This window comes from Oncorhynchus masou, chromosome 30, assembly GCF_036934945.1.
Source record: "Oncorhynchus masou masou isolate Uvic2021 chromosome 30, UVic_Omas_1.1, whole genome shotgun sequence".
Taxonomy (NCBI): domain Eukaryota; kingdom Metazoa; phylum Chordata; class Actinopteri; order Salmoniformes; family Salmonidae; genus Oncorhynchus; species Oncorhynchus masou.
In genome coordinates, this window is record NC_088241.1 from 32,493,008 (window position 1) to 32,518,357 (window position 25,350).

The 25,350-nt window shown below is 40.8% G+C and overlaps 1 protein-coding gene across 4 annotated transcripts in view; it reads left to right on the top strand.

The window, feature by feature from the left end:
- Positions 1-12,976: 12,976 nt before the first annotated feature.
- Positions 12,977-25,350, top strand: part of LOC135522538 (dnaJ homolog subfamily C member 13-like) — a 72,983-nt gene continuing 60,609 nt past the window's right edge. For 2 of the 4 annotated variants that reach the window (XM_064948894.1, XM_064948895.1), the window contains exons 1-2: positions 12,978-13,333; positions 16,493-16,573. In XM_064948894.1, coding sequence (XP_064804966.1) covers positions 16,506-16,573 — 68 coding nt within the window. In that variant the 5' untranslated portion in view covers positions 12,978-13,333; positions 16,493-16,505. Of the gene's footprint in view, positions 13,334-13,682; positions 13,704-16,492; positions 16,574-25,350 lie in introns of those variants that run through there. The other 2 variants (XM_064948897.1, XM_064948896.1) reach the window with 2 other exon arrangements.

A 25,350-nucleotide genomic window follows, 5' to 3' on the forward strand; every position in this document is an offset into this window, starting at 1 on the left:
TCAGGGGAGAAGGGCCTTGATAAGGCAGGTAACAAAGAACCCGATGGTCACTCTTGACAGAGCTCCAGAGTTCCTTTGTGGAGATGGGAGAACCTTCCAGAAGGACAACCATCTCTGAAGGTCTCCACCAATCAGGCCTTTGCGGTAGAGTGGCCAGACGGAAGCCACTCCTCAGTAAAAATGCACATGACAGCCCACTTGGAATTTGCCAAAAAGCACCTAAAGGACTCTGACCATGAAAAACAACATTCTCTGATGAAACCAAGATTGAACTCTTTGGCCTGAATGCCCAGCGTCACATCTGGAGTAAACCAGGTACCGCTCATCACCTAACCAATACCATCCCTATGGTGAAGCATGGTGGTGGTGTTAGCATCATGACTTGTGGATTTTCTTTTCAGTGGCCGGGACCAGGAGACTAGTCAGGATCGAGGGAAAGATGAACGGAGCAAAGTAGAGAGAGATCCTTGATGAAAACACTCAGGACCTCAGACTGGGGCGAAGGTTCACCTTCCAACAGGACAATGATCAAGCACACAGCCAAGACAATGCAGGAGTGGCTTTGGGAAAGTCTCTGAATGTTCTTGAGTGGCCCAGTCAGAGTCCGGACGAACCCGATCAAGCGTCTCTGTAGAGACCTGTAAATAGCTGTGCAGCCTGACAGAGCATGAGAGGATCTGCAGAGAGGAATGGGAGGAACTCCCCAAACACAGTTGTGCCAAGCTTGTAGCGTAATACCCAAGAAGACTCACGGCTGTAATTGCAGCCAAAGGTCCTTCAACAAAGTACTGAGAAAAGTGTCTGAATACTTATGTAAATTTCAGTCTCAACCAGCTTCACCTGGAATGCTTTTCCAACAGTCTTGAAGGAGTTGTTGGCTGCTTTTCCTTCACTCTGCGGTCCAAATCATCCCAAATGATCTCAATAGGGTTGAGCTCGGGTGATTGTGGAGGCCAGGTCATTTGATGCAGCACTCCATCACTCTCCTTCTTGGCCAAATAGCTGTTACACAGCCTGGAGGTGTGTTGGGTTATTGTCCTGTTGAAAAACAAATGATAGTGGCACTAAGTGCAAACCAGATAGAACATTGTAACGCTGCAGAATGCTGTGGTAGCCATGCTGGTTGAGTGTGCCTTGAATTCTAAATAAATAATGGACAGTCACCAGCAAAGCACCATCACACCTTGTTAAGGGAATTTTTTATCAATGATGACTAATTATGTATATATTTCAATCAGGACTGGCTAATACTATTATGTTACTGTATATGTACTAATCAGAATACTATTATGTTGCTGTATATGTATGAGTTTTCTTTCTTGATCCCAGTACTGAATATAATGTGTGTGAATGTGGTCAAGAGTTACAACAATGACTGTCTGTTCCTTGGTAGGAATTAATGAACGATATCTTCAGACTGGCTAGAATGCTTATCTACACGAGAAGACCTTGGCTTGTAAATTATATTAAATTGGTAGGGAGACGGATGTGGGAAGGCTTGAGATACAGCCTTTGTACTGGAACGGAGATGGCACACGGGTTGGTGCTGAAACTAATGATGTCATTTTCAGTTTATAACCTGTGGTAAACTGTATCGTATTCAGTACTCTTGTGAATAAACTCTGCTGATTGACTTTAAGACTGGGCTCTGTCCATTATTATAGAATAAGGGTCTTACAAATCCTTATGAATTGACAGAGTGTTTAATTTAATTGGGTATTAAAACATAGAGCAATTAAATTCCTTTAATACACCTCCTCCTCCATTCTTCACGGTGGGAACCACACATGCAGAGATCATCCGTTCACCTAAGCTGCATCTCACAAAGACATGGCGGTTGGAACCAAAAATCTCAAATTTGGACTCATCAGACCAAAGGACAGATTTCCACAGGTCTAATGTTCATTCTTAGCCCAAGCAAGTCTCTTATTATTTGTGTCCTTTCGTAGTGGTTTCTTTGCAGCAATTTGACCATGAAGGCCTGATTCACACAGTCTCTGAACAGTTGATGTTGAGATATATCTGTTACCTGAACTCTGTGACGCATTTATTTGGGCTGCAATTTCTGAGGTTGGTAACTAATGAACTTATCCTGTGCAGCAGAGTAACTCTGGGTCTTCCTTTCCTGTGAGAGACCGTAACATCATAGCGTTTGATGGTTTTTGTGACTGCACTTGAAGAAACTTTCAAAGTTCTTGAAATGTTCTGGATTGACTGACCTTCATGTCTTGAAGTAATGCTGGACTGCTTATTTGAGCTATTCTTGCCATAATATGGACTTAGTCTTTTACCAAATAGGGCTATCTTCTGTATACCACCCCTACCTTGTCACAACACAATTGAGAGAATCAAACACATTAAGAAGGAAAGAAATTCCACAAACTTATCAGACCTCAGGATAAGACCCAGATGCAGACAGTTCGAAGTAACAAAAGTTTATTACAAAAACAGTGGGCAGGCAAACGACAGGTCAAGGGCAGGCAGAGGTCAGTAATCCAGAGCAGTCCGAAAGGTACAGAACAGCAGTCAGGGTCAGGGCAGGCAGAATGGTCAAAAGCGGGAAAACTAGAAAAGAGACGAGCGAAAACAGGAGTAGAGTACGGGAAACCGCTGGTAGGCCTAATGAGACAAGACAAACTGGCAACAGAGACAAACAGATAACACTGGTATAAATACACAGGGATAATGGGGCAGATGGGCGACACCTGGAGGGGGGGGGGGTGGAGACAAGCACAAAGACAGGTGAAACAGATCAGGGTGTGACACAAATGAACTTTTAACAAGGCACACCTGTTAATTAAAATGCATTCCAAGAAGCTGGTTGAGAGAATGCCAGGAGTGTGCAAAGCTGTCATCAAGGCAAAGGGGGACTACTTTGAAGAATCTCAAATATAAAATATTTTAATTTGTTTAACACTTTTGGTTACTACTTGATTCCATGTGGAATTCTACAATGTAGAAAATAGTAAAATAAAGAAAAATACTTGAATGAGTAGGTATGTCCAAACTTTTGATGGGTACTGTACATTTGCAAATATTTCTAAAAAACATTTTTTGCTTTGTCATTATGGGGTATTGTGTGCTGATTGATGAGGGGAAAAAAACATTTAATCCATTTTACAATAAGGCTGTAACGTAACAAAATGTGAAAAAAGTCAAAGGGTCTGAATACTTTCCCGAATGCACTGTACATGGGGTACCAGTACAGAGTCAATGTGCAGGGGTATGAGGAAATGGAGATATATAGGTAGGGGTAAAGTGACTAGGCAACAGGATAGATAATACAGTAGCAGCAGCGTATTTGATGAGTATGTAAGTGTGTGTGTGGCGAATGTGTGTACGTGTTAATGTGAATGAGTGTATGTCTGTATGTGTTGGAGTGTCAGTGTAACTATGCCCTCGGCCATTGCTCATCCATATTTATATGTAAATATTCTTATTCCATTCCTTTACTTAGATTTGTGTGTATTAGGTAGTTGTTGTGGAATTGTTAGATTACTTAGATATTGCTGCACTGTCGGAACTAAAAGCACAAGCATTTCGATACACTCGCAATAACATCTGCTATCCATGTGACCAATACAATTTGATTTGATTTGAAATTCACTCTGGAGTGCCAGAGTGTGCTCAGAGTTTGCTCTGGGTGTTTGTAAATTCAGAGCATTGTAAATTCAGTGCACACTAATCCAAGAGTTCTGACCTCAGAACGGCAGTCAAGCACCCAAGCTAACTGGCTAAAGATGGCTAGCTTCCAGACACAAAAGAAAGAACACCTCACTCTGACCATTTTACTCACCCTAGCAGAGCCGGTTATGCTGTTTTCATGTTATCTAGAGCGTTGGTGACTGTAACTGTCCTGCTGGCAAGAATTGATTTAATTTTTTTGCTGATGTTTTTGCTATGACCGGTCATATTCAATGGATGTTGCCTGTTTGTAAATGCTTCTGTTATTCTGCGCTCCGTCACACTCAGACGAGAGTGCTCCGAAATCGGAGTAGATAACCAGTGCAATTTTTTTTTTTGATTTTCAAACGCACCCTATGTGTGGGTATGTGTGTGTAGAGTCCAGTGTGTGTGCATAGAGTCAAAAAGTTATTAACTATTTAGCAGTCTAATGGCTTGGGGGTTGAAGCTGTTCAGAAGCCTATTGGTCCCAATCCGGCACTGTTTGCCATGTGGTAGCAAAGCGAGCAGTCTATGACTTAGGTGGCTGGAGTCTTTAAATGTTTAGGGCTTTCCTCTGACACTGCCTGGTGAGGTCCTACATGGCAGGGAGTACGGCCCTAGTGATGTACTGGGCCGTACGCACTACCCTCTTTAGCACCATGCGGTCGAATGCCTAGCAGTTGCCATACCAAGCAGTGATGCCGTCAGTCAATATGCTCTCAATGGTGCAGCTGTATAACGTTTTCAGGATCTAAGGGCCCATGCCAAATCTTTTCAGCCTCCTGAGGGAGAAGAGACTTTGTCGTGCCCTCTTCATGACTGTGTTGGTGTGTTTGGACCAGGATAGGCCCTTAGTGATGTCGACACCGAGGAACTTGAAGCTCTCGATGTGAATGGTGTTCGGCCCTGCATTTCCTGCAGTCCACGATAAGCTCCTTTGTCTTGTCCACGTTGAGGGAGAGGTTGTTGTCCTGGCACCACACTACCAGGTTTCTGACCTAATCCCTATAGGCTGTCTCATCGTCATTGGGTTGTGGGTGACAGGGAGTACAAGAAGAGACTTACTACGCAACTCTGTTGGGGCCTCCGTGTTGAGGATCAGCGCGCCGGATGTGATGTTATCTACCCTAACCACCTGGGGGGCGGCCCGTCAGGAAGTCCAGGATCCAGTTGCAGAGGGAGGGGTTCAGTCCCTTGGACCTTAGCTTAGTGATGAGCTTGGAGGGAACTGGTATTGAATACTGAGCTGTAGTCAATGAAAAGCATTCTCTCGTAGGTGTTCCTTTTGGTCCAGGTGGGAAAGGGCAGTGTGGAGTACAAAAGAGATTGCATCATCTGTGGACCCGTATGGGAACTTGTGGCTAATGTTAGCTAGGTTAGGGTTAAGGTTGGGGGTTAGTTTTGAGGGTTAAGGTTAGGATTACGGTTAGGGTTAGGGGATAGGGTTAGCTAAAATGCTAAGTAGTTGTAAAGTAGCTAAAAACTAGAATGTAGACACCTACTCATTCAAGGGTTTTTCTTTATTTTCTACTATTTTCTACATTGTAGAATAATCGTGAAGACATCAAAATGATGAAATAACACATGGAATCATGTAGTAAACAAAGTGCTAAACAAATCAAAATGTACTTTATATTGTAGATTCTTCAAAGTAGCCACCCTTTGCCTTGATAACAGCTTTGCCCACTCTTGGCATTCTCTCAAAAACCATAATGAGGAATGCTTTTCCAACAGTCATGAAGGAGTTCCCACATATGCTGAGCACTTGTTGGCTGCTTTTCACTCTGCGGTCCACCTCATCCCAACCTTCCAATTGGGTTGAGGTTGGGTGATTGTGGAGGCCAGGCCATCTGATGTAGCACTCCATCACTCTCCTTCTTGGTCAAAAACCCTTACACAGCCTTGAGGTGTGTTGGGTCATTGTCATTGAAAAGAAAATGATAGTCCCACTAAGCGCCAACCAGATGGGATGGCTTATCGCTGCAGAATGCTGTGGTAGCCATGCTGGTTAAATGTGCCTTGAAATCAAAATAAATCACAGACAGTCACCAGCCATGAACCCCCACACCATCACACCTCCTCTTCTACATGACATAGAACCTATGGTGGTGATGTTTGTTCAAATCATATGTATGTTCAATTAGTGTCTGCTATACCCCCTCATGGGTGTGCGGTATATTCTGCCTGTATCTACTAGTTCAAGATTTCCTACAAAATTCTGTCAACTAAGACAATGCTTTACATTTGGTGTATTAAAACTTAAGGCTAGCGGAACCCCTCGACATCATCCGCTAAAATTGTGAAATTCAGAAATAATTTTTGAAATATTTAACTTTCATACATTCACAAGTGCAATACAACAAATTAAAGTTTAACTTCTTGTTAATCTAGCCATCGTGTCCGATTTCAAAAACGTTGTTTAGAATCAATCCTCAAGGTGTTTTTCACAATTCTATTCGATGAAAAATCATTCCTGGCAGTCGGTTTCTCATCCGAGGCAAACAGAAAAATACTGCAGCTGGAGATTACGCAATAATTGCGACGGAGGACACCAAGCGACCACCTGGTAGATGTAGTGTCTTATGGTCAATCTTCCAATGATATGCCTACAAATACGTCACAATGCTGCGGACCCCTTGGGGAAAACGTGGAAAAGGTAAGCTGACTCCTAGCTCCTCCACAGCCATATAAGGAGTCATTGCCATGAGGCGGTTTCAAAAAATGTGGCACTTCCTGATTGTATTTTTATCTGGGGTTTTTCAGTAACATCAGTTCTGTGGCACTCACAGACAATATCTTTGCAGTTTTGGAAACGTCAGAGTGTTTTCTTTCCAAAGCTGTCAATTATATGCATAGTCGAGCATATTTTCGTGACAAAATATCTTGTTTAAAACGGAACGTTTTTCATCCAAAAATTAAAATAGCGCCCCCTATATCCAAGAAGTTAATGCAACCGCTGTGTCAGATTTCAAAAAAGCTTTATGGAAAAAGCATACCATGCAATAATCTGAGTACAGAGCTCAGCCACAAAAACAAGCCATGCAGATATCCGCCATGTTGTGGACTCAGTAAAAGTCAGAAATAGCGTTATAAATATTCACTTACCTTTGATGTTCATCAGAATGCACTCCCAGGAATCCCAGTTCCACAAATGTTCATTTTGTTCGATAAAGTTCATCTTTATGTCCAAATATCTCCTTTTTGTTCGCACGTTTAGTCCAGTACTCCAAAATGCACAAGGTGCAGGCACTAGGTCCAGACGAAAAGTCATAAAGTTCTATTGCAGTTCATAGAAACATGTCAAACGATGTATATAATCAATTTTTAGGATGTTATCATACATCTTCAGTAATGTTTCAACCGGACAATTCCTTTGTCTCTAGAAATGAAAAGGAACTCGTGCTCACGGCCGCGTGACTAAATTTATGGCTTTCTGCCAGACCCCTGATACAAACAGCTCTTTTTCGCTCCCCCTTCATAGTAGAATTCTGAAACAACATCCTAAAGACTGTTGACATCTAGTGGAAGCCTTAGGAAGTGCAATATGACCCAATTTACACTGTACATTGGATAGGCAATCACCTGAAAAAACTACAAACCTCAGATTTCCCACATCCTGGTTGGATATTTCTCAGGTTTTCGTCTGCCATATGAGTTCTGTTATACTCACAGACATCATTCAAACAGTTTTAGAAACTTCAGAGTGTTCCAAATCTACTAATGATATGCATATATTAGCTTCTGGGCCTGAGTAGCGGGCAGATTACTCTGGGCATGCTTTTCATCTGAACGTGAAAAAACTGCCCCCTATACTGCCCCAGCGTTTCTCCTTCTCCTGCCCTGGAGGACCTGACAACATTAACCTAAGCCCAGAGTTCAGCAGCTTCGCTAATGTGCCGCGCCGCTACCAGCTCATTGCTACCCGCCGCTGACCAGGAGGGGAACTGCAGCTGCAAAATTGGAGTCTCACTCAGGAGGAGGTGTGAAGATGACGGGGAAATCAAAATCAAATAAAATTGGATTGGTCACATACACATTGTAGCAAAATGCTTGTGTTGGACAGGTGTTTTTTTCTTTTTTTCTAACCATGTTTGATTTGATTAGGATCACTTTTAGTCCCCATAAGGACCAAGAGTCCTTAAACATTAAAATACAATTTATAATAAGATCACATTTTCACATACAGTATAATACACTGACATATTGACCACAAATACTTTAAGTCTGAAAAGATAGATTGATTCCTTCATCTACCATAGTCCCGCACAACCTTCCAATTTATTGTATTAAAATGATTCTAAACTATTGTTTGAATTTATATGTTTCTGGTTTGCTCAGATAAATGATTCAATTTCTTTATTGCTCTAACTCAAAATGTTATTTTGCCCATTTCTCTTTTCTGTCTGGATAACACATTGATGGTGGACAATCTATTTCTAGTATTTACTGAATGTCTGTCTCTTACCAACTGAATACTGTTGTGAATAGAGTTTGCAGTGGTGTAAAGTACTTTAGTTAAGAAACTTTAATGTACTACTTAAGTAGTTTTTTGGGGGTATCTGTATTTTACTCTTCATATTTTTGCCATTCCTAAAGAAAATAATCTACTTTTTACTCCATACATTTTCCCTGAAACCCAAAAGTACTTGTCACATTTTGACAGGAAAATGGCCCAATTCACACACTTAGAGAGAACATCCCTGGTCATCCCTACTGGCTCTGATCTGGCGGACTCACTAAACACAAATGCTTCGTTTGTAAATTTGTCTGAGTATTGGAGTAGGCCCCTGGCTATCTGCCAATAAAAAACAAGAAAAATGTGCCATCTGGATAATTTAATATAAATACTTGTATACTTTTACTCAAGTAACATTTTACTAGGTGACTTTCACTTTTCCTTGAGTCATTTTCTATTAAGGCATCTTTATTTTGACTCAAGTATGACAATTGAGTACTTTTTCCACCACTGTTTATGCTTAAATATCATTCATTATTCATAACAGATACTTTATGATTGAATAATATTCATGTTTTTTTCAATTATCTTGTTGATTGATGACCAACCAAGAGTATTGAGCATGACTACAACAGAAGAACCATATCTCCACCTTATAAAAATCCTTGCTGCTTTGTTCTGTGCAATCTGCAGCCTCCTAATTTAACTTTCTGATGTACTTCTCCAGACCACAGAACAGTAGTTCACCTGACTCTCAAATAAAGCTTGGGTTGTTTGCTTAAGAATCTTTCCAGGGAAATATTTAGTATCCTTATGAAAATGCATGCAGTTTTAATATATATATTGTTTTTACATATATGAGTATTTTGAGATGACCATGATAGGCAGTTGTCTGGGCTCTGGGAGTGAAGATTGGGGAGCAGGTATGCTGAGTGGACCAGACAGTAATGTAGTGTATGCTGAGTATTTATGCCAGTGCAATTTAATGAGAGTTGAAGACAAATTGGTCAGGCCAACTGTCAGTCAGGAGGTCCAGGAACCAGTGTAATCAGTGTCTTTATGTCTCAGCAACTAAGTCAATGTGTATGGGGGTTGAGCTAGGTGATGATGCTACATGTTACTTAGTTAGAGGATTTTATTTAACTAGGCAAGTCAGTTAAGAACAAATTCTTATTTTCAATGACAGCCTTGGAACAGTGGGTTAACTGCCTGTTCAGGGGCAGAACAACAACTCGGGGGTTTGAACTTGCAACCTTCCAGTTACTAGTCGAACGCTCTAACCACTAGGCTACCCTGCCGCCCCAGATGGATGTGTCACATTCAATCAGATTTAATCTCAGATGTTATTATTTTTGACTCTTTCTTTTGCTTTCTTCTTTTTTTTAATCAGAAAGAAATACTACACTATGTTTCTGTATATACAGTATGAGCAATTTGTCTCCTTCTGACCTTAGTTTATTTTTTTATGTCTTTGTGTTAGGTTGGTCAGGGTGTGAGTTGGGGTTGGTAGTCTATGTTCTTTTTTTCTATGTTGTTATATTTCTATGTGTTTGGCCTAGTATGGTTCTCAATCAGAGGCAGGTGTCCTTCGTTGTCTCTGAGAATCATACTTAGGTAGCCTGTTTTCCCCATTTTGGTTGTTGGTGTTTAATTTCTGTTTAATGTCTGGTTCACCTGGCAGAACTGTTTTGATTTGTTTTCTCCTTGTTGTTATTTTGTGTAGTGTTCAGTTTTTCTATTAAAATATGATGAACACTTACCATGCTGCATTTTGGTCCTCCTCTCCTTCCACCAACGAGAATTGTTACACAATTTTCCAGTAATATATACTGCTTTATACGATATATTTTAATTACCAATAACAAAAAAACAAACATTAACTTAAAACAAAAGAACATGACCTCCTTTATCTTCATTGAGGGTCTTTATAAAACTTTGTCATTGAATTTGTGTAATTAATTGTTCAAGGATGGCATGTTCATGACAATACAGTAGGGTACATAAAGATAGTGTACATTAGGCCTATTACATGACATGTTGACCTCATGATGTGTGTACGCATATTGCGCTGCCCTATTTTTCTAAATGGCTCAGAGGAGCACATTGAAGGTATTTTATCAACCACAGCTAATTCTGTGATCTGTGACCCTTTTACAGGCCCCTGAGATGAACTTTTTGTTGCAGATTGGAAAATTCTTATCTGTTGTTTATCTGATGCTAAAAAATTAATATGTTATATAAATAGTACAACGTGTGTTCTTTCATTTCCATTTGACTCCATGTGAACGAAATAAAAAGTTTGTCAAAGTGAATTCGGCCTCCCTCCTTGCCTCTTTTCTTTGAAGCCTGTATATATCAATGTACATTTTGTTTCTGCAGGATCCTATAGAAGCCAAATGCTCCCCTTTCCTCTTGTGTCTATCTATAATTCAATTTAGCTAATGGGCAGCGCAAGGTTACTGGTAGGCCCCTGAATCAGATGCTTCATAACGTGACCACTCAGTGTCCCTGTCCCACTCTCAACATCACTCTGCCATTCAGTCACAGAAGCCAAGATGTTTCCCATCTACATTCAAGCAAGGTGAGTTATCACACTTTATGGTATGGGACCCAGGTGACACTAGTCTCGGTTTGAGGAGCTGGCTGGCAGGTCACTGCTGAATTGTGTTTAGAGAACTACATTTGGTGAACTACAGACCAACTGTACTTTGATTGACTACACTGAGTCTGTCACATGACACAATTCTAGAAACTTTTGGTTTACTATCTCTAGCTAGTTGGTTTGACAAGGCTGTTAGTGTGACTGACCTGAGTTCTACAAATTAAGGTCAAAACTAGACAAATGTAATTTTATTGTTTCATGGTACTTTACTGTTTTTGTATTCTTTATCTATGCTCTGGGAGTGCACATTTGTGGAGGACGTTCTTGTGATCAAGGCATAGATTTGTTGCTCCATATGTAAGTCAAATTAGGTCTCTACCAGAGTGTACTGTAATAGAGTAGGGAGGTGATGGAGGGTTCAACTTATTTCATATCTGTATTACATTTTCAGGTAGTAGATACAATTGCATCTTAAATAGCACACTCATTTGTAAATAGATGGCATCAATCCTAGCCTGTATGTGTGTTAGACCTTTACCTGTGACAACATAGAGTGGATCCTGTCGTTACTACATTGAGCGGAAGGGTCAAGATGCTGTCTATAGAGGGCGCTACATCACTCTTGATTAAATACATTTTACCGTTTCAGGAATGAAAACAGTAGTGGGCAAGACTTAATTTCAAAGTTTGCAGATTTTGTTGTTGTCAGAGGACAACAACAAAAGCAAAAAAATGGTCCCATTCGGTCTCTTTTCATGTATTTGCCTATTCTGTGTTTTATTCCCCTTTAGAAATAACAGATGAAACCACTGCCTGCATGTGATTACTATACTGATTCTCAGAAATTGTGAGAAAACCATGACAGGGAGTGAATGTACCAAAATGTACCGTATGTTTAAAATGATTTAATTAAAAGTAATTCGTAGATTATATGGTGGTCGGGTAGAGAGGAAAAGTGATGTACCGTTTTAATTTGGAAGGCGTCTTTCTGCTAATTCTTTGGGATTTACTGTTTATTTGCGAATTTAAGGTCAGTTATACAGTGAACAAAAATATAAATGCAACATGTAAAGTGTTGGTCCCATGTTTCATGAGCTGAAATAAAAGATCCTGAAATGTTCCATATGCAATATTGTGTTCCATATGGAAAAAAAATATTTATCTCAAATTTTGTGCACAAATTTGTTTAGATCCCTGTTAGTGAACATTTGTCTTTTGCCAAGATAATCCATCCACCTGACATTTGTGGCATATCAAGAAGCTGATTAAACGGCATGATCATTACACAGGTGCACCTTGTGCTGGGAAAAATAAAAGGCCACTCTAAAATATGCAGCTTTATCACACAACACTTTGCCACAGATGTCTCAAGTTTTGAGCGAGCGTGCAATTGGCATACTGACTGCAGGGATGTCCACCAGAGCTGTTGCCAGAGAATTTAAAGTTAATTTCTCTACCGCCTCTAATGTAATTTTAGAGAATTTGGAAGTACATCCAACCAGCCTCACAACCACAGACCATGTGTATGGCATCGTGTGGGTCAGCGGTTTGCTGATGTCAACGTTGTGAAAAGAGTACTCCATGGTGGCGGTGGGGTTATGGTATGGGCAGGCATCAGCTACGGACAACGAACATAATTTATCGATAGCAATTTGAATGCACAAAAATACTATGATGAGATCCTGAGGACCATCATTTTTTTAACAGTATCTTTAACCAACAGATGCATCTGTATTCCCAGTCATGTGAAATCCATATATTAGGGCCTAATGAATTTATTTCAAATGAATGAATTCATTATATGACCTGTAACTCAGTAACATCTTGAAATTGTTGCATGTTGCGTTTATATTTTTGTTCAGTATATGTATTGCTCTCAATACACAAGGCTTATGGTGCATTCAAGACAACTGTAAACTCCCCAAAAAATACGAGGTCAAATCATGACGTCATTTATCTTCAGGCCTGAAAGTCGGCGCTCGAGAAAGATGGTGCTTTCAAGACAAACGAGAACTCGGAAAAAACGACGTCAAATCATGACGTTGGTGAGCTTCAGGCGGCAAGCCGGAGTTGGACGACCGTTTTTCGAGTTCCCAGTTGCGTTGAACGCACTGAAGTCAGAGATTTCCGAGTTCCCAATTGTTTTGAACGCGATATTACTCTTCAGTATGATGCTGATCTTAGATCTGGGCTTATAGCCAACTTCGCCTACAAAGCGCTACTTCCTGACAAACCAATCAGCTGACACACTCATGACAGGCAGGTTTCGGGTCATGTCTCGAAGTGATGCCGCGAATGTTAACGTGACGTCAAAAAGGTGCATATAACCCGAACTATTTTCCATGCTTTGACCGAATTATCCTAACCTGCTACGTTAATTGCCCTAAACTGCTATGAATAGTCACTTCTGACATTAGCGGCATTAATCAAAACCTAGGTTTCGCGCGTGCGCTTTCGCCTGTCAGGAATATGGCAGCATCCTAAGCATTGAAAGCGCAATTGAACAGCAACATCATCGGGTTGGCAAAACAGAAACACAACAGCCACGCATCTTGGAGTGTCGGGGGTTGAGGTTCGGAAAATAATCAAATCTGGTCGCGAACAAACAGGTAAATTAATCTGCGACTGCACCTCCGTGTAAATTACACAGAACCCTTGCTAAGCATGACTGACCTACTGTATACAATTTGCTAGCTTCCCTCTTAGGTGAAAAGCACATCCAGTTGAAGTGTGTGTTGATAAAAAGAAAAACATTGCGACAGTTGTAGGCGTCGCTTGTCATGAGATATTTACAATGTGTATCACTGAAATGGAATGGCCATTTCGGCTTCCGTCTTTACTAGGTCTCGTCTCTATCCGTATCCTTCCAACTTGGACAGCTAGAGCTGCACTTGAATGTGGCCCTACTAGCCTTTAGCTTGCTAACGTTACCAAAGCAAAGACAAATACACCGCGGCTGGCAAACGGGGTGTGGTTAAAGTGAGTCAGCAGTTATTTATCAAATTAGACACCCATATATACATTCTTTCATTGTGTCTACGAAAGCATCTAACTAGCTTTTCTAACGGAAGTTGTGTCAAGGTCTAGCATAACTCTACGTTAGTTTAACTTGGATCCATGTCATTTGGATATCTTCCAGCGAGATGTAACGTTATATCGTAGAGTTGCGTAAACTCAGCTACGTCTAGCAAGGTGTTTGTTGTTTTGGTCATGACCTGTGTGATATGTACAATGAAATGTATTTAGTAATCAAACATTGAATTTGACAGCAGCATCTACATTCTCAGGCTGACCTCACTTGGTTGTGGCTGTCATGCATTGTTTTTTTTGTACTTCTAGCTACTACATTATTTTGCTACTGCGTTATCAGTAACGTTATGTGTAGGTGATTTTGCGTCCTTGTAAGTTAGTGGCAACAATGCATTTGGAGATCAATATCTGTCAATATCAAATTTGTTGTAGACCAAAAGAAGGTTAGCTACATCCACCCGTTATCCAAGATTAAAGTAACCGTTTTAAAGTTAGCCTTGTCTTGATTCTCACTAGCACCATGTTCAGTAAATCAGACACATAAGCCTATATCCACAACAAAGGCTGAGATCCATTAGGCCTAGTCATTGATTGCATGGATGCTATGCAACTGTGGTGAACAAGGATCACAATACCCTTTTCCCTAAAGTTAACAGTTGCAGCATCATTCCCAACTGATAATATTGAAAGAACCCCAGTGGAAATGTTGAGGCACATAGTTCTCAAACCTCAAGTGTGTAAAGCCAGGCTTTTCATCATCGGTAAGTGTTGTTAGCTATCATCACAGTCATTTATATGCATGTATTTTCCCCTTTGATCTCTGCTTATCTGAGAATTTCCCCAAAGTTCAAGTTTTGTTTCAAACCGTTTCATGTGCCATCCAGGAAAGCTCTGTTTGTAAGACAAATCTAGCAAATGAGGATCAAGACATGGGGAGAAGTTTGTTGTTACACCAGGGTCCTGGCTTGCTGACTGTGTTCCTTTCAGACAAAAACAATTAAAAGTTTTAAGATTTGACTCCTTATTCCCATAACTTACAGCATTTGCATTTATCATTCAAATGTCACATGAAGGCAGGTTACACAGTCACTCAGCGTTCAGAGAGGCTCTGCGGAGTCAGCACTCACTGCTTGGAAAAACCATACACTGCCATACACTATCGTACATTCATACACTGTCGTATGAGGCAGCGTAGGATCCATTTGCTGCTCTGCCTTGTTGATTGTGTTTTTATCCTCCCTTGGCAAATTTAAGTACTATTTTTTTGGGGGGGGTTAGAAAAAATACTTTCAGTGTAAACAAAAACGACTGATCAGATATAAAGTATGTAGAAAATGTATTCATTGCGACACCCACCACCAAAGCCGCTTTTTGATCCAGAAAAATATGGCATTACCGAATGTGCCCACAGGGGGTGCTATATCTATCACACAAGTATGTTAACACCCCTTCAAATTTGTGGATTCGGCTATTTCAGCCATACCGTTGCTGACAGGTGTATAAAATTGAAGCGAGCAGCGTGTAAAAATTCTGTCCTCTCTTGCAAAACTAAAAACCGCGTTCCAAACTCCCTGTGGAAGCAAAGTCAACATAAGAACTGTTTCTTCAGGAGCTTCATGAAATAGGTTTCCATGGCAGAGCAGCCGCACACGAGCCCAAGATCTCCATGTGCAATGCCAAACGTCGGCTTGAGTGGTGTAAAGCTCGCTGCCATTGGACCCTGGATCAGTGGAAATGCATTCTCTGGAGTGCTAAATCACGCTTCACCATCTGGCAGTCTGACGGACAAATCTGGGTTTGGTGGATTCCAGTGCATAGTGCCAACTGTAAAGTTTGCAGGAGGAATAATGGTCTGGGGCTGTTTTTCATGGTTCTGACTAGGCCCCTTAGTTCCAGTGACGGGAAATCTTAACGCTACAGGATACAATGACATTCTAGACAATTCTGTGCTTCCAACTTTGTGGCAACAGTTTGGGGAAGGACCTATCCTGTTTCAGCATGACAATGTCCCCGTGCTCGACGGAGGTCCATACAGAAATGGTTTTGGATGAATAGGAACACGAGCCAGGCCTAATCGCTCAACATCAGTGCCTAACTTCACTAATGCTCTTGTGGCTGAATGGAAGTCCCCGTAGCAATGTTCCAACATCTAGTGGAAAGCCTTCCCAGAAAAGGAGAGGTTGTTATTTCAGCAAATGGGGGACCAACTCTATATTAATGGCCATGATTTTGGAATGAGATGTTCGATGAGCAGGTGTCCATATACTTATGACATACTTGCTAACTCTCGCTCTCTCTCTAGGAGGGGATTGAATGAGGTGTAGAATATGATCCAACAGTGTCAATTGTGTGTGGCAGTATTTTTGGACCATGTGTTACATAATGTGCATTAATGTCTTTAAGTTCAGGGTGGTCCTGTGTAACTTCTCAATAGAACTAGCTTTTGGATATCCAGCTGACTCTTCTCCGCTCCCAACTCACATGACTACTTTATATAGTAATAGAACGCGAATCCCTCCCTCCCATTGACCTGTGCTCTTCACGAGTAGTTGAATTTGCAGACCGTAGGCCAGTCTATGCTTTCTGCCATTTGCTTAAATTATCGTTGCCTGGTGTCCATTGCCACCTATATGTGCCACCTGCCACTCATTGAAGTGACACTAAAGCAAGACTGTAAAAAGCCTATTTCATCATCCCTTTGTGTCTGTCTCCCTTGACCTTGTTCTCCTGTATTGCAGATCTTGCCAGAAGATGAATGTCATCAAAGACAACAAAGACTTGGCCTGTTTCTACACCACCAAACACTCCTGGAGGGGAAAGTAAGAGGCGCACCTCATATTCTAATGTTCCTTTCCATGATAGGATTTAATTGGTTGAATGACAGATTTCTCTGTCATTGGAGCTGGTCTGCTAGGCTGAGTTAGGTACTTACTCCATGTGCTGTAACTACTACTGTACTAGTCTAGCACCACAACTATAAATGCAACATGCAACAATTTCAAATATTTTACAGTTCATATAAGGAACCAGTCATTTGCAAACAATTCATTTGGCCCTAATCTATGGATTTCACATGACTGGGAATACAGATATGTTGGTCACAGATACCTTAATTTTTTTTAAATGTATGGGCGTGGACAAGAAAACCAGTCAGTATCTGGTGTGACCACCATTTTCCTCATCTCCTTCACATAGAGTTTATTGTGGCCTGTGGAATGTTGTCCCACTTTTCTTTAATGGCTGTGCGAAGTGGCTGGATATTGGCGGGAACTGGAACATGCTGTCGATCCAGAACATCCCAAAAATGCTCAATGGGTGACATGTCTGGTGAGTATGCAGGCCATGGAAGAACTGGGACATTTTCAGCTTCCATGAACTGTGTACAGATCCTTGCGACATGGGGCCATGTATTATGGCGGTGGATGACTGGGCCTCAGGATCTCGTCACAGTATCTCTGTGCATTCAAATTGCCATTGATAAAATGCAATCGCATTCGTTGTCCATAGCTTATGCCTGCCTACCATAACCCCAACGCCACCATGAGGCATTCTGTTCACATCGTTGACATCAGCAAACCGCTCGCCCACACAACGCCATACACGCTGTCTGCCATCTGCCCGGTACAAACATTTCAAGTAGAGGTCGACCGATTAATCGGAATGGCCGATTTAATTGGGGCCGATTTCAAGTTTTCATAACAATCGGAAATCGGTATTTTTGGACGCCGATTTTCATTTGTAATTTTTTTTAACACCTTTATTTAACTAGGCAAGTCAGTTAAGAACACATTCTTATTTTCAATGACGGCCTAGGAACGGTGGGTTAACTACCTTGTTCAGGGGCAGAACAACAGATTTTTTACCTTGTCAGCTCAGGGATTCAATCTGGCAACCTTACGGTTAACTAGTCCAACGCTCTAACCACCTGCCCCACGAGGAGCCTGCCTGTTACGCGAATGCAGTAAGAAGCCAAGGTAAGTTGCGAGCTAGCATTAAACTTATAAAAAACAATCAATCAATCATAATCACTAGTTAACTACACATGGTTGATGATATTACTAGTTTATCTAGCGTGTCCTGCGTTGCATATAATCGATGCGGTGCGTATTTGCGAAAAAGGACTGTCGTTGCTCCAACGTGTACCTAAGCATAAACATCAATGCCTTTCTTAAAGTCAATACACAGAAGTATATATTTTTAAACCTGCATATTTAGCTAGAAATCCAGGTTAGCAGGCAATATTAACCAGGTGAAATTGTCACTTCTCTTGCGTTCATTGCACACACAGTCAGTGTATATGCAACAGTTTGGGCTGCCGAATTTGCCAGAATTGTTACGTAATTATGACATAACATTGAAGGTTGTGCAATGTAACAGGAATATTTAGACTTATGGATGCCACCCGTTAGATAAAATATAGAACGGTTCCGTATTTCACTGAAAGAAAACACATATTGTTTTCGAGATGATAGTTTCCGCATTCGACCATATTAATGACCTAAAGCTCGTATTTCTGTGTGTTATTATGTTATAATTAAGTCTGATTTGATAGAACAGTCTGACTGAGCGATGGTAGGCATGAGCAGGCTCGTAAGCATTCATGGAAATAGCACTTTTGTGCGTTTTGCCAGCAGCTCTTCGCTGTGCTTCATGCATTGAGCTGTTTATGACTTCAAGCCTATCAACTCCCGAGATTAGGCTGGTGTAACCGATGTGAAATGGCTTAGCTAGTTAGCGGGGTGCTCGCTAATAGCGTTTCAAACGTCACTCGCTCTGAGACTTGGAGTAGTTGTTCGCCTTGCTCTGCATAGTTAACGCTGCTTTGAGGGTGGCTGTTGTCGATGTGTTCCTGGTTCGAGCCAAGGCAGGGGCGAGGAGAGGGACGGAAGCTATACTGTTACACTGGCAATACTGAAGTGCCTATAAGAACATCCAATAGTCAAAGGTATATGAACTACAAATGGTATAGAGAGAAATATTCCTATAATAACTACAACCTAAAACTTCTTACCTGGGAATATTGAAGACTCATGTTTAAAGGAACCACCAGCTTTCATATGTTCTCATGTTCTGAGCAAGGAACTTAAATGTTAGCTTTCTTACATGGCACATATTGCACTTTTACTTTCTTCTCCAACACTTTGTTTTTGAATTATTTAAACCAAAAATTGAACATGTTTCATTATTTATTTGAGGCTAAATTGATTTTATTGATGTATTATATTAAGTTAAAATAAGTGTTCATTCAGTATTGTTGTAATTGTCATTATTACAAAATAAAAAATAAATACAAATCGGCCAATTTAATCGGTATTAGTTTTTTTTTTTTGGTCCTCCAATAATCGGTATCGACATTTTTTTGGTCCTCCAATAATCGGTATCGCCGTCGAAAAATCATAATCGGTCGACCTCTGATTTCAAGTGTTTTTATTTCACCTCATGAAACATGGGACCAACACTTTACATGTTGCCTTTATATTTCTGTTCAGTATATATGCATATCTGCTCTGTGAATGGCATTATCATGCTGTGAAAGTGCCTTGGTCTTCATGTTCAGATCAAGCCAGGTACTCTACCATTCCACACTGAGCCTAGTTGTAGGCCTAGCTATCAGGCAGCAGCAGAACAGACACACTGATGTCAACACCAGAGCAAAGAGAAAGCACTGAAATCCCTGACTCGGTTCTTCCATTGTGTTTCGTTTCCTTATCTTCAATGGGGGGGACAAGGTGTAAGTAAATCACTACTGTCAGATTCTTGCTATCCGGAATACATATCACTGAAATCCCAATACCTATATAGTACTGGTTAGACGGATTACTCGTGATCTATGAGTAGTAGGACTGGACGATATGACCAAAATATCATGTCACAATATTTTCCATATTTTTTTTACAATATTTTGTGTTTTTGAATAATACAAGTTTGAAATATGCTTTGAGTAGTTCATGACCCTAGGGTGGCAACAAATTAATTCTAAGTGATTTCAATGGGGTTTTATCCATTCTGATTTTTTTTTATGCTGTTCAATCTAACCCCCTAAAAAATGAATAATTTGTCAATTTCTGCATTTCCTGCACTCATTTGTTATACTTTTCACACTGCCGTGCATGTTGTGGACAAGGAATCTAGGCCTAATTAATCGGCCAACTGTTGGAAATATAATTATTATTCTAATTCTATAGTGGAATCTAGTGGGCAGCGCTTTGAATACATTTTGTTTGACAATGAATGAAAAAGCCACTAGATCCGTCTAACCAGCACTATATAGGTTTTTGGATTTCAATGACAGGGTAGGAAACAAAGTGTTGGTCAGTGTTTCCCAGGGGACCCTAATTAGTCTAATTAGATGTTACAATTGTAATCTTTCTCTTACTTCATGTATACTGAACAAAAATATAAATGCAACATATTAAGTGTTGGTCCCATGTTTCATGAGCTGAAATGAAAGATCCCAGAAATGTTCCATAAGCACAAAATGCTTATTTCTCTCAAATTTTGTGCACATTTTGCTTACATCCTTGTTAGTGCGCATTTCTCCTTTGCCAAGATAATGGATCCACCTTACAGGTGTGGCATATCACGAAGCTGATTAAACAGCATGATTATTACACAGGTGCACCTTGTGCTGGGGGCAATAAAAGGCCAATAAAATTTACATTTAAGTCATTTGGCAGACGCTCTTATCCAGAGCGACTTACAAATTGGTGAATTCACCTTATGACATCCAGTGGAACAGCCACTTTACAATAGTGCATCTAAATCATTTAAGGGGGGTGAGAAGGATTACTTTATCCTATCCTAGGTATTCCTTAAAGAGGTGGGGTTTCAGGTGTCTCCGGAAGGTGGTGATTGACTCCGCTGTCCTGGCGTCGTGAGGGAGTTTGTTCCACCATTGGGGGGCCAATGTGCAGTTTTGTCACACAACACAGGGAGGGAGCGTGCAATTTGCATGATTACTGCAGGAATGTCCACCAGAGCAGTTGCCAGAGAATTGAATGTTCATTTCTCTACCATAAGTCTCCTCCAACATCGTTTTCGAGAATTTGGTAGTACATCCAAACTGAAGACCACGTGTAACCACGCCAGCTTCTTCATCTGCAAGACCAGCCACCTGGACAGCTGATGAAACTGCGGAGTATTTCTGTCTGCAATAAAGCAGTTTTTGGGGGGAGAACTCATTCTCATTGGCTGATCCGAGCTCCTGATTGGTTGGGCCTGGCTCCCCAGTGGGTGACCTATGCCCAGCCCGCACATGGCCGTGCCCCTGCCCAGTCATGTGAAATCCATAGATTAGGGCTAATTTATTTATTTTAATCGACTGATTTCTTATATAAACTGAACTCTTAACTCATTAAAATAGTTGACATTATTGCGTTTTATATTTTTGTTCAGTGTAGGTAATTAGCGCTAGCTTAACATTCATGCTTCGCCTATTACTCTCTGATTTAGAAGATATACTTCCACAAACAAAATAAAACAAAATATATAAACTGTTTGTTTGCAGATAGTGTAATTATGGAACACTTGTGGATTTATATTAAGAAGCATAGTAAGAAACAGCATTGTTGTCACCATCTTGTTGCAGACTGAGTGAACGGCACGGCAAGTGATAGGGGTTAGGGCTTGGTGTGGGAAGCACATGGAGAAGTGGCATGCAGGAGGAGAGGGAGAGAGACGACAAGTAGCAAATGGAATAAACTATAAAAATCGAAGTGATGTATTACATTTAACCAACATAACGTTATAGAATGTAAAGCATCAATACCGGTATATAGGAAAATACAGTCTACCGCCCAGCCCTAGCTCTAAGATAAGGTTCATAAATACAGCTGAATGGTAGCAATGAGTTCATTTTACATTTACATTTAAGTCATTTGGCAGACGCTCTTATCCAGAGCGACTTACATTCATGAATCAATGTCTTCTTCTATACCTTGGAAAGGGCAAACAAATTTTACTAAACAAACTGGTCCCATCCTGTCTCTCTGGTAGGCTTCAATAGAAGTGATACCTGAGCCATTGGGCATTAGACAACAGGATTACATTACTGATACGTGCTTCCTAAATGGCTTTGTCCTATTAAGGCAGCCATTGACTGAGGTAACTATAGCAGCAGTGCTAAAGAGCAGATTAGCTATGGCCACAGGAAGGGGAGGGTTGAGGGCTGCTTCCTGCTAATGCCTCTTGATGTGTCCTGCAGGGACCTGTGGTGATGTGTTTGGAGTGGAAAGTCATTTCGTCGGGCTAGGGCTTTGACTGGGAGGCCATGAAAGAAGGGTTTGGTTTATTACCTAATGTTTCTCCTCTTCGCTCCCTGTGGAGCATATGGCCGGAACAAGAACCCTTGCGGCTTTCTCAGCTCCACCCCAATGCCAGTCAAAAGTTTTCGAACACCTACTCATTCAAGGGCTTTTCTTTTCTTTTTACTATTTTGTACATTGTAGAATAATATTAATAATTATAATTATATTTGAGCTTCTTCACATAGCCACCCTTTGCCTTGACAGCTTTGCACACTCTTGGCATTTTCTCAACCAGCTTCACCTGGAATAATTTTCCAATAATCTTGAAGGAGTTCCCACATATGCTGAGCACTTGTTGGCTGTTTACACAGCCTGATGGTGCGTTGGGTCATTGTCCTGTTGAAAAACAAATGATAGTCCCACTAAGCCCAAACCAGATGGGATGGCGTGTCGCTGCAGAATGCTGTGGTAGCCATGCTGGTTAATTGTTTACATACACTAAGTTGACTGTGCCTTTAAACAGCTTGGAAAATTCCATAAAATTATGTCAATGCTTTAGAAGCTTCTGATTGACATCATTTGAGTCAATTGGAGGTGTACCTGTGGATGTATTTCAGGGCCTACCTTCAAACTCAGTGCCTCTTTGCTTGACATCATGGGGAAATCAAAAGAAATCAGCCAAGAACTCAGGAAAAAAAGTTAGCCCTCCACAAGTCTGATTCATACTTGGGAGCAATTTCCAAATGCCTGAAGGTACCACGTGTACCATTGTTTGTACAGATGAACAAGTATAAACACCATGGGACCACACAGCCATCATACCGCTCAGGAAGGAGATGCGTTCTGTCTCCTAGAGTTGAACCTACTTAATAGATGGCATCAAGAGGGAGGAAATGTATGTGGATATATTGAAGCAACATCTCAAGACATCAGTCAAAGTTAAAGCTTGGTCGCAAATGGGTCTTCCAAGTGGATAATGACCCCAAGCATACTTCCAATGTTGTGGCAAAATGGCTTAAGGACAACAAAGTCAAGGTATTGGGGGGGGGCATCACAAATCCCTGACCCCAATCCTATAGAAAATGTGAGGGCAGAACTGAAAAAGCTTGTGCGAGCAAGGAGGCCTACAAACCTGACTCGGTTACACCAGCTCTGTCAGGAGGAATGGGCCAAAATTCACCCAACTTATTGCGGGAAGCTTGTGGAAGGCTACCAAAAACGTTTGACCCAAGTTAAACAATTTAAAGGCAAGGCTACCAAATACTAATTGAGTGTATGTAAACTTCTGACCCACTGGGAGTGTGATGAAAGAGTTCAAAGCTGAAATAAATCATTCTCTCTACTATTATTCTGACATTTCACATTCTTAAAATAAAGTGATCTTAACTGACCTAGAACAGGTCATTTTTACTAGTATTAAATGTCAGTAATTGTGAAACTGAGTTTCAGTGTATTTGGCTAAGGTGTATGTAAACTTCTGACTTCAAATGCACATCAGGGTTGCCAATCAAGGATGTGCTCTTCAAATATGTCTTATTTGTAGAACGCAGAAAATGTCCTGCTTTGGGAGTTGATATTTCTCAACCATCTTCTCAAATGACAAAATCTAAAGCGAATAAATAATTTAGTCTAGCTATGCCCTTATCAAGCCAAATGTTAAAGCCAGCATCCAACAATCCTGGTACAAAATCGGGGTTGTTAAGAATCGGGGTGAGAGCAGAGGTTAGTTAGGACCTTCGCAAAAAACGTTGAACTGACCTCCATACTTTGTTAAGTGTAATTGGATTATTGCAGTAATCTTTTACATACTTGAAGCTTCTGAAAAATAAAATATCCTGCAAGGGGTGTTTTTGAAACACAATCTAAATTTCTAACCAAATAGTCATCATTTGTGATCCAGTCAGAAATATAACATAGGTGGGCACACCACTGATAAAACCTAATATTGGGCAGGCCCAAGCCCCCCGTAGAGCCTGGCAGCTGCAATATTTAAGCTTACTGTTCGATTTAATAAGACACATGCCACAAGAAGGAGCCAGAGATCTAGATAACCAGAAGAAAAAGAACGTAACCTGACCCAACTATTCTCTTCCCGCTCCTGCTGGCTTTCGCAGATTCTGCAATTACTCTCCTGAGGTTTAGGGTAATAGGCTACACAAGGAGTCTGCAAATTTTTCTTTTTTTTTTTTGTTTATCTTACCATTTCTACTTATCTGCGTGCAAGTTATGGTTTTCACACGCACATTTTTGTGGAACAGTTTCATTTAATTTATAATAACGTCTTCATATATCAAAATCAATGTTGTATGGTAAAAAAGTATATCTAAATGAAAATGATCAAACCTAAAATGTAACTTATATTGTCATTGCCAACTATGTTAAAATAGCGAAACATAAAGGTAACAAATAAAAACATTGCAGCCATTATTTGTGTAGCCTAAATAATGTTCACGTCTTAGTGTAGGCCTACGTAAACCTTTCTTTGCTAGTAATGAAATCGCTGTGTCTAATATGACAGGAGACTGAAAAGCAGATGGAGGACTTTTGAATGCACGTGCCAATGTTAATTTCTGAATTGATGTGCTTCCTCAACTGAGATGGGTCTGGTGTGAGTATCCATGACACAGCCTACTGTGGTGGGGCTCACTCGAGACAGAGGGAAGGCTTTGACATTCTTGCCTCCACTTGGAAACCGAATGCTGGTTGATCAAATCACATGTATTTATATAGCCCTTCTTCCATCAGCTGATATCTCAAAGTGCTGTACAGAAACCCAGCCTAAAACCCCAAACAGCAAGCAATGCAGGTGTCGAAGCACCTTCCGATGGGAAGATTGGGAAGGATAAATAAGAATATTATTTTTCTGTTTTGGAGTTTGAAAATGTACTGACCAAAGCGGGCCAGCCATATGAAGGCTTGATTAACTGGCCGGGTGAGCTCGGCAGATGTTGCCGGGTGAGCTCGGCAGTCCTGAATGTCGAGCTGCGATTTGTCCGTTTCAGTTTTGTTTAGAGGGATATTGGATTTGCCTAGCATTAGCATGCTGGCTATATGTTTGGCGTGTTGCACATTGCTACATCTAGCCTAATGATTTGGATTAGTTTAGGCTTGATTTTACCATTCGAGATGTGGGGTTTGTGTTTGAGCTGCACAAGAGGCAGTTGTACCAAGCTTTCCAGTAGACTCAAGAAGGAAGGTACTTAATGTGATGCATTATTCTGAAATCTGAAACTGGTAAAGGGAAGCAAAACCCCAATGTTTGCACAGTGCGGAGGAGGGAAGAGTTTAACAGGTAGCCTATAGATGAATGAAGAGGTAGTCCGTTTCTCACAGGCTTTTCTGCTGGGTAA